This window comes from Carettochelys insculpta, chromosome 5 (assembly GCF_033958435.1).
Source record: "Carettochelys insculpta isolate YL-2023 chromosome 5, ASM3395843v1, whole genome shotgun sequence".
Classification (NCBI taxonomy): Eukaryota; Metazoa; Chordata; order Testudines; family Carettochelyidae; genus Carettochelys; species Carettochelys insculpta.
In genome coordinates this window covers 62422640-62435271 of record NC_134141.1, presented here as the reverse complement: position 1 = coordinate 62435271, position 12632 = coordinate 62422640, and the positions used below count along the sequence as shown (strand labels likewise).

The following is a 12632-nucleotide window of genomic DNA, read 5'->3' as shown; positions in this document are numbered from 1 at the left end:
GACAGGGAATAAATAACTTAAAGGAATACCAGAGACTGACCATGTGCCATTTAAGCTTTCATCTTTTCGGTAATTCAATTTCCTCTTGACTTATTTCAGAGTCTATATAAAGAGCAATAGTTTTGTTTGATTTAGCACAAAGTTGGAAAATGGAGACAGGGATATGAGCATGGTTGGGACCTCTCAAAGTTCTGTGGACAGAGAATAATTTCCCAGTGACAGGAGTCCTGCTCTTTTTCTCTCTCTCAGTCACAAACTGAATTCTCAAAGACAAAGATCTATTTGTTGTTCACAGGAAAATCCACTATCTGCTTTAAGCAAACTTACAGATACCTTCCCACCTGTGAATACAAGCCTTTCAGTTAACACATGTTTTCTGATTTGATGCTTCTGTATGGCTGGACACCTAAGCCACATACGCGCCTTGTAATTTTCCCCCCCCGCCCATTCACTCTTTTCAGGCCTTATATTACTGGGTTTCCAAAAAAATGGTGCAAGAAAGAAGTTGCAGGCTATCAACTCTCTCCATTTATAAACCTATGTGGCTTGTAACGAACCGATCAGATCCCTCTGAGTAGAGAGGCTCTTCTATGTACTGTGCAGACAGCTGGGAGTCTTACCCTTCTGCGCAATCTGTCCCTTTCTTCCCGGATAGCATTCATGGTGGCTTTGGTCCTATTCAGCTCCTCCTCTTTGCTGCACAGCATAGCAGTGAGACTCTCATTTTCTTCCCTCAGACCAGCCAGCTCCTTTTCCCACCGAGATCTCTCTTCAGACAGGTTTGGATAAAGACCCCTTCCCAGCACACCCTCAATCTCCTCTACTGTCTGAAAAAACACACAGGCATGGTAAGGCAGAAAGGAGCAACAAAGGAGAATATTACAAAAAAGTAATAATGCAGGTTGAACATCTCTACTGTAATACAGATTTGCTGACTCATGGGAGACCAGTATTGTCTAGCAGCATTATCAACATTTCTACTGCTTACTGGGCTATTTGAAGACATTTAGGGATAAAATAGAGCTAAATAACAGCACAGAACACTAAGAACCAGGATGTCAGGCTGTAAACAAAGATAATGGAACCATGGGAAACTTGGACATGCCCATAATAAATGGACATTCAGCCAACAAAAATCATGCTGGATCACAGATGTTGCTGGATTAGAGAAGTTTAACCTGTAGTACACTGCCACCACAAAAGGATGTACAGGGACCTCCACAAGTTTACACATGCATACAAGCAACACACAATTTATTGCTTTTTTCTGCAGTTTAATGAAGGCTGTTTTCATTAAAATAATTTATACTCTTTGTACTCTTCGGCACCATGAACACCTGAGCAGAAGATGGTTGCTTTATAAATCAAATTGCACCTCTTTTCAATATATGCAAACAGAGTGCAGTTGGCATTTACGCAGCACCTTTCCTCAGAGGGCCTCAAAAGGCAGCACATTTACCATGCCTCACAACAGGTAAGTGTTGTGCCTCTCTTGCAAATGACTTCACTGAGAGACACTGTGCACATTTGCACAGCTGTGAGAATTGTGCATCCCAGCACAGTTGCACAGACGCATTATAGTTCGAGCCAGCATAAGAGAAGGCAAACAGCGGTAACAGCTCAGGCTTGTCATATGTATACATCTCTAGTACATCCAGGCAGTTTGTAGTCAAACATATGCCAATATGACAAGGTGAGAACGGGTCTGAATAGACACTGGGAATGGCAGCGTAGCTAAAAACGTGTTCATATCTGTGCTTAATAACAAGTTTTATATTGCAATAAAAAGTATCATCAGATATTACATAGACCTGAAATGCTTACATTTAGTAAAACATAACATAGGATACTTTTAGATGTAGCTACCAGACGCTTTTAGTTGTGTGAACTAAATGGATTCGCTGAGTGAACTTCTACAACTCAATTAACCTATCTGTACCTTTGTTTGCACATCTATAAAATAAGGGTGAGGCTTATCCATATTTTTAAAGTGCTTAGAAATCTATGGATAAAACGCTCTACACAAGATCTATAGGTAATCTCTCTGTGACTTCATAAACCCACTACTGTGCCCACCTCACAGGGGCTGCGTCTCCATATGCCGCTAATGAGCTAACTGAAAGATGCTAATGAGGCACGGATGCAAATTTTCCGAAGTACACGTGGAGATGCGTGACCCACGGGGATCTTCTGGAATAAAACCCTCCTTCTGGAAGCACCTTCTTCCTCCACGCATCTCCACGTGCACTTCAGAGTCGGAAGAGCTTCTTCTGGACTCCGAACCATGTGCCCCTATGCTAATGAAGCACGGAAAATTTGCATCCACACCTCATTAGCATCTTCCAGTTAGCTCATTAGCATGCCACTTCTGGAAGAAGGGGTACATGGAGATGCAGCCAGGATGTTTAGAGGCACAGTGAAGTGCTCTGAAATTCTCAGATGAAAAGTGCTATAAATACAAAGTATTAACACGTGTCCCCCAGTGTGCACAAAATGCATTTGATGACTATTTAATGCTGCTGTACCTTAATAGCTAGGTCACAATGTTCACTGGCAGTGGTCAGCTGTTCAATATGTCTGTCCACTTCTGCTACAGACAAACTGCAACTGCTCTTCTTCCTCCCGCAGACCACATTCTCCAGCCCTGTCAGCACTCTCTGCAGTTCTGAGTTCAGGTCACTGCAGTTATCTATCAGACAGAAAAAGACATGCACTGGGTGTCACAAGCTGGAAAGTTATCAGTCAATACTTAGCTTTAGTAAGACAGGCTTCATTCACGTACAATGGCATCCTGCTACAGTCTGACACTGCTCTTCAGAAATCTCCAGCTTTGAATACCATCAACCCATTCTCCCAAGTTATTGATTTCTCCTTACAAATCTCTAGGGTTGAACGACATCAGCCGAAACTCTCAAATTACTCACCACCACATAAATTACCTTCTCATCCACTTATTTGGAGTGGTTATGCTTGTTTGAAAAAAAAACAAAACACTTCTCATTTTAAAGATATCACATTTTAGCACATTGCCATGTCACTGTCCCTATTTGGTGTTTGTTTCTCTCTCTCTCTCTCATCACAGCAGCTTCTCCTGATTTTTGTGCTCAGCAAGAAGACTTCTCCCTCAGAAACACATGGTCTCCTGCCCAGTTCACTGAGTGATGCTATAATCCAGTGCTCCTTTATAAGGAAGAACTTTGGGGATTTGTGCTCAAACTGCTGTCAAGTGTCCAAAAGCTCACACAAAACCCCAGAGAGATTATTTTACAGAGCTAAAATTTCATTTTCACATCTGTTTCTTCTATGCATGTAACTGAAGAGAAGACTGGGAATATTCAATATCCTTGTTCTTCTGAGGCTCTACACCATGACTGTATTCACATGGTGCTTCAGCATGAAAACATCACCATAATTCTTACAACACAAAGGCCAGAGGATCCTCCTCCCCACTTCTCCCCCCTGACAGCACTGTTTTGGGGTGTCATCTGCTCTCTCTCTAATTCTGTGAAAATCAAGCCACCCCTCTTACCTTGTGAACTAATTTCACAAATTTTGTCACTTCCAACTCACATCCAGGGATAACTATCAGTAGTAGTCCTTGATGGGCACCATATGGTTGTACTCACTCTTGGGTTCTGATGCCTCTTGGCTGTGTTCACTTCCGTGCCATTCATTACCAAGGCATCACACAATAGTCAGTTATTGCAGTGTACAGCACGCAATGGATTTGTATTTTGTGACAATGCATTACTTTCACAGGGGTACAAATACTAAAAGGGATAGTATCTATTCATGCAGTGTTATTCATGTGGTATTGCTGCACCTAGCACCTTATAGCAGTCACACATTGCAGTCAACATATGGCTGATGTTTTCAAAGGCACTTAAGAGAGGTAGGCACTCAAGCCCCACTGAAATTCAATGGGGCACCTAACTTCCTTAGTCCACTCTGACAACCTGAGTTTAAAACAAAAGATCACAGAGGCTGATTATGAAGGCGTGAGCTGAGAGGGAACAAGGGACTATGAAATAAATAAACTTGACAATCAAAAGCTTATCTAGTGCTTCAATTAACACCAAACTGTCAAATGTGACCAACTAAACTGAATTCACAAGTGTGCAAAAAACCAGACAACTGTGTGCATTGCAAAGCTTGCCATGTACAAATTTAGTGGCTGTAAGTTTAGGCAGCCACTGAAAAAAAATGTCCCAATGAACATTTAGGGAAAAATAAAAATAACCTAAAGACCCACATACTTATGTCCTATAATGTGCCAGTAATGCTGTCATTCAGCTACACAGGCTTCACACAGAGGCTAGTCTACACTTACAAAAAACTTCGAAAGGGCCATGCTAATGGCCAAATCGAAGAATACTAATCAGCTGATAGGAATAGGGGATTTCGATGTTTGCAGGGTCCTTTCGAATAGGACCTGCGTGTAGATGAGCCACGGGCGAGCAAAACGTGGCACTTTCATAGTGCCGCGGCCGGCAGCATGCTAATGAGGCACTTAATATTCATTTCAGCGCCTCATTAGTATTCTTCGATTTGGCCATTTGCATGGCCATTTCAAAGATTTTTTTAAGTGTAGACACGGCCAGAATTTCATATCAAGTTTACAGTCTCAAATCTTACCTTCAAGATGGCTCCACGGTGTAGGCCCAACCTATTTAAATGACCACATAAAGCCCCAGGAGAACACAATGGACGACAACTATACTCCTCCAGCACAAAAGAACTCTCTAACACATAGGCGAAGCTTGTCTGTAGCACTGATGAGCACAATGTAAGAACTGATAGATAACGGAACAGAATTCAAGACACAGATTCAATGCTTATTTCACAATCCAAATGTAGGATTTGCTCCCTTGTGTTTAAATTACAGTAGCAGCAATTGTGGGCCCTTGTCTTTATGCTGTATTTCCAGCTTTGCACAAGGACATTAACAAAAGTGTTCTCTTTCTGCAGGAATACGATTGGAAAAGAATGCAGCCCTGGAGTGAATATGAAATTACTTCTGGCAAAAGGGAATTCACGTTAAAGACAAGTCCATCAACATATCAATGACATGATGTATATGGATGGGTAAGCAAGGTCTGATCTTGCAACCTGTATGCATATATGACTTCAGCAGAAGTTTTACACGTGTGAACTTCCAACAAACTCAGCTTGCCACCAAAACAAGTAATATGCTGTAGGGTTAGTAATCTGTCAAGTAAGTTTATTTATTATTGACATTCATTTCTGAGTCACAGATGCATCAGCAAAAATGTTTTATTTTAAAATCTACTTGTTTTGCTTGTGCTCCTGAAATTCAATAATGCCCACATACACATTTTGTCTCATTTTACAAAATACTTCCTTCACATGACAGGACTTTATATGCTAAGCTCTAGCCCTGAAGGAATGTTTCTCCCTGAAAATAAGAGCTTATAACAATGACGGAGAAACCCATATTTCAAAGGGAAGCTAGCATAAACCCAGTCACAGGATTTACAAGATACAGTAGACGAGATTAACATTTTTAGCTCTTGATGTTTGTGTTGCCTACAGCAAAAGAACAGCATATCTAAAAGCATTAGTGATCACGACACACTGATGTAGTTAGTATGTCAATGAGCTTGCTGCACTTGAGCAGTATGCAGTCCCATGTTATTATCCAGTCATGATGAATTAGCCTGATATGCATAACTAACACAAGGGTTTATTTTTAAAGAGATACTAAAATTAAAACAAACAAGGAGAGACAGAAGGATACTTGTGTTGGGGAATAGGAAGAATAGTTTATAAGCCTACTATTAAAATTAGTCGTTTTGTGTAGCAATGTCTCTTTGTATTTCTATATTTGGCTGCTGTGTTGGACATTTAAATGCCTCACATCCTTGTACTAATATATAAAAAGAGATCACTGTCCAGTATCAATGAAATGGTAAAAGTAAAGAGGTAACACTGAAACATAACTGAAAATTCTTTCAATCTGATTAAACTAAAGCATTATTAGTAACACAGGCAAAGAATACAGGCCATACTTCAGACATTTGGGCACCTAAACCACCTAAGCCAAGGTAACGAAATCCACATTCAGGCATTAGATACCCAAATTTGAAGTTTATTTACTTTTTTTTTAAAATATAGAATTTTTCTATTAATATGCCTTTACTTCACAGGGTTATTAAAGATTTTACAGCATTTTGAAATTCTTGGCTAAGCGATACTTCACATGAAGTATATTATTACTAGTAATAGTACTATGACAGTATCCTTTCCAATGTTAAATGTGAGACTTTCATAGTCTTGTATTTGTGACGAGCTACCTTAGCTCTGAAGCTAGAATAAGGAATTCAACTAGAGGCGGTCAATGACATACTACCGCCTTTTTATTTCTTATGGCTGTTTACAGGAGTCAGGTGTTCCTATGTTATTAAATTTGAACTCAGAATGGTGATTACTATGCCCAAAGGTCAGCTTGATCTTGGTGCAATTCTCCTCTGAGGTATTTTCCTGGAAATGTTCTTATTAATGAAATGCATAGGCCTAGTACACTGAAATCATTTTTAGGAGAGTTTATTATATAGAAAGAAGTAAAGAGGTATATTGACTAACAACAGTCATAAGCCCATGGAGACTTTCAGACTTGCAAATCTGGAAAGAATTATTAAAAGATTGTTGTTTTAATGATTTTTATAATGGTGCTTATGTATGGTACATCCCTTTCACACACAGATCCAATTTACTTAATAGACAAATGGCAGCGGGCAGGGGAAATTGTTATGTATCTATGTAATAAACATTTGAACATCAGCCATGATAAGAAACGCAAGAGAAATAATCTTTCAAAAGAGCTAATTTGGAAAGGACATCATAATGAGGAGGACCCTGATAATACCATTCTTCTGATCTGTTGCTCTGATTGGCAGAAATGGTAGCTAGCCTACATTAGAGCACTGATGTACAGGTAGGACAGAATTACTGTTCTGAGCGAGTGAGGAGGAGAGAAGCCAGTCTAAATATAATAAGAATTCTACTATAAAAGGAACTAAATGTTTTAACAGTCCAGTCCAGATTCAGTGCTACTTTGCACTCCATAGGATCCTTCTAAAGTCAATATGCTTGTGTAAGTCTTGACTCTAGTTCTTGGTGCCAAATTAAATGGTCTGACCTCCTGTTTCGCCAAAATTCCATATTAAGGCTGTGTCTACGCTACAAGATTATTCAAACATAAGGCAGTTGGCTCAATATTACCCTGTGACTCTCTTCACTTTAAATACTATTAGCACAATTTTGTGAGCACTAATATCGAGATTACAATATCACTGGGTATAGCGTCGAGCTCAAATTCACATCTTAAAATCAAATTTATTAGCCTCCCAAAGTGTCCCCGTATGTAACCCACAATGCCCCTCAGTGCTCCGCTCTGGCTGCTGCTGCTGAATTAGGTAACAGGAAGACCATGAATTTCAAAGTGGGGGCAGCAAGCCTTTGGCTACGGAGTCATGTTTGTACGAGAGCCTGAGAAACGTCTTTCTTTCTTTGCAATTAGTGCTGTGAACACAACTACAAATTGCCCCTGCAGGGAGTTCATGGGTCTGTCTCTACACTTGCTATTTTCTTCTGTGCTGCCTGGAGCCAGCCGCTGTACCACTGCACCATGTGGCAACAAGGCTGTTGTGGGGGTCGTGCTTGCGTAAGATGCTGAGAAACTTCTTCTCAGTGCTTTACATTTGTGCGCGAACCCCCCTTCTTCCACCACAAGTGCCATACAGTTGGGGTCTTTCCTATGCTCAGCCACATCACATGGGTAGCCCCCGACCCAATAAAAGGACATGCCTGCCGTTTGGCGCTGACCATGCTGTTAGGCAGCACCATGTCCTGGCTTGCACACATTTAGGGCTCCAAGGGCAGGAAAGAATTTGGGGGGGCTTGCAGCCCCTTGGGGGGAAGCTTCCCTGGTGACTAAGATACTCAGAGGCTTGCAGACACCGGGGGGAAGTCTCCCTTGGCCACTAAAAATATTTGGGGGCTTGCAGCTGCCATGGAGAAGTCTCCCCCCAGTGACGAAGACATTTGGGGTTTTGCAGCCATCATGGGCAAGTCTCCTCCAGTGGCTAAAATACTTCAACTGGCCCCGCACTGAACCCCTCCTCCCCATGCCTGTAGCGTGGGACCATTGGGCTTGCAGCTGCCGGGGGTGAGGGGAAGTCTCCCCTGGCAGCTAAGATATCGGGGTCTTGCTGCCACTGGTGGGAAGTTTCCCCCTGGTGGCTAAGATAGTGGGGGGGGGACCACTTCAACTGGCCCCCACTGAACACCCCCACACCCTTATCCTGGGACTATTGGGGTTTGCAGCCATCAGGGAAGTTTCCCCTGGCAGCTAAAATAGCTGGGGAGAGGGACTGTTTCATTTACTTCAACATTCCAAGATGCTCTGCAGCTGCAGACCACAGCACACCCCACACCCTGCCAAAAATATGTTTGGAAGCTTTGCTGTCCACTGAAGACACCTTCTGGTTTGATATTTCTGTTTTAAAATCTGTTTGCTAACATCTATCTGTCTTCATGCTTTGACCCCCACCCCCAAAACAAAACAAAACAAAACAAAACCACAGGGGAGGAGGCTAGCTGAGATTCCTGTTTCCATTGTAAGTTCAACGTATGACATTGCGCTGCCATCCCCCATGTCGGCAATGTCTGTGGAGTGAAGAGGGAAGTCAAAAATTCTTTTTTCCTAGACTTTTCTATCCTCTTTCTTCTATCTTTGAGAACACAGTCTGGGTCCCTGTATTATTTTCAGGGATTGGATGCAATCATGGGAGTGCGGGGGCGGGGGGGCACTTGGTGGATGGCCAATTGAGAACAGAACAGTCTGTGCACAGAAGCCTTATAGTGCACTGGAAAGCCAAAGACTCTCCCTTCAGCAACTCTCTTTCACAAACTTTCCTATCTTCTCTTTCTTCAAGCTTTTCTGCGTTCGTGTATTATTTTCAGGGATCAGATGCAATCACGGGAGGGGCAACACTCAGTGGACGGCCAGTTGAGAATTCAGGTATAGAAGAAAAACATTTTTGTAAGCCTTTTGCCATCTCTGTGGGCACTCTACTTTTCCTTCCTTCCCATGGGAAAAATGGATGTTTGATTACCACGGTAGGGGAATGAGGAAAATGCAGTGTGGGAAGATGATCTCAAAGACCAGTGAGCATATCCAGAATGCTGTGGGGATGAGGGAACTGTGGGATAGGTTCCCACAATGCACTGCTGCAACAATCAATGTTTGTTAATTGAGTGCGGCAGCAACAATTCGACTTTGTGAGGGGCATGTGGAGAGGTGAGGATGATCAAATTTGAACTTATAAATTCCAGAATTACAAAATTGATATTAATCAATTCAATTTTATCTCGTAGTGTAGATGCAGCCTAATCCTCTTATCTTATTCTTAATTGAAAAAAATATATACTGTAACATTGACACGTATCCAAAAAAGTACATTCATCAGTTTAGCACGTGAATTATTGAAAATCAAAAACCTCAACCACACACACAAAACACAAACAACCTTCCCCCCCACCACAAACCCCGTCCTCCCCCAGAGTCCCTCTCAAGAAAAGCCACATTTCTTTTTGCCATCTGTTTTCAGTCAGCCACTACAAACTTATTTTGGGAAACCCATGTATTGAGTTTTCAACTACTTGGGTCAAATTCATCCATGGAATAACTCCACTGAAATTAATCTTCTCTCTAATATTAGCGGGAGCAGGCCAGAGACTCTCTGAATTAAGCCTTTCTTTGCAGGGGCGTTTGGAAGACCTGAACAAATTATTACCCCTTTTACTTAGCAAATTTGCATATTTTCTCAGTGGTGGATTATTCAAAGGAATTCAGATACTGATAGTAACTCTCCCACTGTACAAGTGATGTGTTACAGAGTCCCTTTGTGCCTAAAGAGCGATCCTCATGCTTTTTGGGAATGGCAAACATGATTCCCCTTTCCAAGATAAAACTTGGGCATATGTTGCCTAGAGAGGTTGTCAAACCCCTATCCCTACAGATTTTTAAGTCCTGGCTTGACAAAGTCCTGGCTAGGATAATTTAGTTAGGATTGATTTGGCTCTACTTCTCATTGTTATCTGTAGATTCCTTCCTTTCTTTAATCTATGCAATTTCCAGTCATTAATATTTTACAGCTAAACAAACTAGCAGCATTTAAAACAACCTTCAGTTACTTATCAATAACATGACTTTGCTACTGGATAAAATAAAGCAGGAACAGAATTAAAAAAAAAGTCCTAACTAATCAGTCAATTACATGGTCACATTAGAACATATATATTATCTTAAAGGGGGAAGAGTGTGTGTGTCTCCATTTTCCCCTCCACAAAGGGCACACATCTCGTCCCTTCAGTTCTTCCTCACAAGCTCATTTTCAGTTATTTTCTGCAGCTGCTCTAGCTTTGAGGTCCTAGGAGCAAGGTACTGAGATTATTTTAAATACTACTGTTAATTCTCGCAGAGAATTCCTCAACACCTTCAGGCTGATTAACAAGGCTTGGAATGTTTTATTTTCTTTCAGCTCTCAGCTTTCTGACCAGAAAAGGCTACAATGGCTTCCTACTATCAAGATACTCTGTCTTTTCAGAAAATCACTAACCCATGTCAGCAGTGACCATAGTGGACTGGTTCTCCGGCACTGAAACAGAATTCTGATCCTGGTCCATGCTGCGTGAATCCTCGTTAGCCTCATGCTGGCTGTGGCTGAGCTCTGATCGTAGTTCGGAATATTCATCTTCTTCCCTGAAGGAGAGTCACAAGAAAAAAAAAAGATTGAAGGAATAAGTAACTCTAGAGCATGCATCTCAGTCCTGTAATCACAGTAAGCAAGGGTGCACACTAGACGACAAACTTTGTCTAGCTGAACCAGGCTATCAAACCGAGCAGGGTATGCTTCAAATTAAAAAATTAACTGTCTGCATTGCACTCGCAACTGCCGTTTATATGGTGGGGAGCTTTTGGCATGCTATTCTATATTTTGAAGTTTCACTGAAGCTCCTGTGATTATTCCAGACCATTGTTCACTAGGAAAACACATTACCAGATTAACAGAATGTGTGTGTGCTTGTCTCTCGCTTTAAATTCTCCTATTGCCAAGTGGGTTTTCATTTGAAATCCATTAATCAGATTAATTAGAATGGCAGTGAACTGCTGGGAGTTACTGGAAAACAAATCCCTGCATATGATATACTTTCACTACTATTTGTCAAGTGAGATCCATACTGGGCATTACCTGAAGTAGCAAGCTCTATAAAAAGGTGTCTCTTCATCCTACTTTCTCTCCTAAAGTCCAAGGAATTGGGAGAAGCAGATAAGGACCGTGGTGGAATATGAAATCACAGTGCCCAGTGAAGCACTTCACAATGTTTCTCTTCTTTTTTTTTAATGCACTTGCTAAGCTGACTAAAAAAAAATGACATTTAGAAAGACCTGATTTTTTTTAATCTCAGTTTTTTATAATTATTTTGCCACTTTCAGATATGTACCTTTTAAACAGCAACAAGAATATTGGTAACATAGGTACGAAAACAACAGATCAAAAACCTCTGTTGAGTGAATTAACAATTACTCATTGAAGGTTTATCGACACGTGCCACCAACTTCGAAGGGGGCACGTTCATCAGGGCGACGGGAGATTACTAATGAAATGCTGCGATGAATATGCAGCACTCCATTAGGCTAATTCTCCACCACAGCAACTTCGAAGTGCTGGCACACGTGTAGCCCTGGGGAGTAAAATTTGTGGAGTAAAGGCACTTTGAAGTAGCGCGGGCACTTCAAAATGCCTGCGGCTACACAGCACGCCGACCCTTCCAAGTCTGACACTTCAAAGTTGCTACAGGGGAGACTTAGCCTAATGAAGTACTGTGTATTCACCACAGCACTTCATTAGTAATCTCCCACCACCCTAATTACCATGCCCTCTTCAAAGCTGGGGGCAGGTGTAGACAAGCCCTAAGTGAAGTATTTTGCAGGGTTTGTTGTGCAGCTGTTTCAGCAGAGGTGTAGGATTTTAGGCTGAGGAGGGAGTATAGACAAGGAATAGAGTTCTTTAGTGAAGGAAGGAGAACAAAGAACTATAATGGGTACCTCCAGCTGGGGCATAAGGGAGGGGGATTTTGTGGTCTCTGAGGTGCCCTCTGAAGAGTAATGAGTGCTTTCTACTTCCATTGAAATGGAAAAAATTAGCCCTAAGGTTAAATGTCTGTTGGGTAAAACAGCTGGCCGAGAACGACAGTCAAGGGAAGCCATCAGTCTGTGAAACAGGCCAATTCATAAGAAAAATTTCAGCTTGCTTTCAAAGTAGGATTTACTACCCCTATGCTGCTGTAATTATAACAGGAAAGATCACAGTTTTCTAACCCCAAAAAGCAACTCGCTCACTATACTAACTAAAGTTGCATCCTTATCACAAGCACTTAGCAATTATTGTACAAAAATTAAGATTATAAAGTTAAAATTAAGATTTAGATCAAAGCGTGGTCTTTTGGGCAATATATACTTAAAGCAAATGTGAGAACCAAACCATAAAACAGCTTGGATAATGGATAAATTGGAGAAATGGTCTGAGGTAAACAGGATGAAGTTT

General features: G+C 41.4%; 1 protein-coding gene across 2 annotated transcripts in view; it reads right to left on the bottom strand.

The window, feature by feature from the left end:
• The window catches only part of MCC (MCC regulator of Wnt signaling pathway), a 377449-nt gene that overhangs the window by 94903 nt on the left and 269914 nt on the right, over positions 1 to 12632 (bottom strand). For both annotated transcript variants that reach the window (XM_074995215.1, XM_074995216.1), the window contains 3 exons: positions 10644 to 10786; positions 2526 to 2689; positions 621 to 827 (listed from right to left, as the gene is read on the bottom strand). In XM_074995215.1, the coding sequence (XP_074851316.1) occupies positions 621 to 827; positions 2526 to 2689; positions 10644 to 10786 (514 nt within the window). The remainder of the gene's footprint in view (positions 1 to 620; positions 828 to 2525; positions 2690 to 10643; positions 10787 to 12632) is intronic.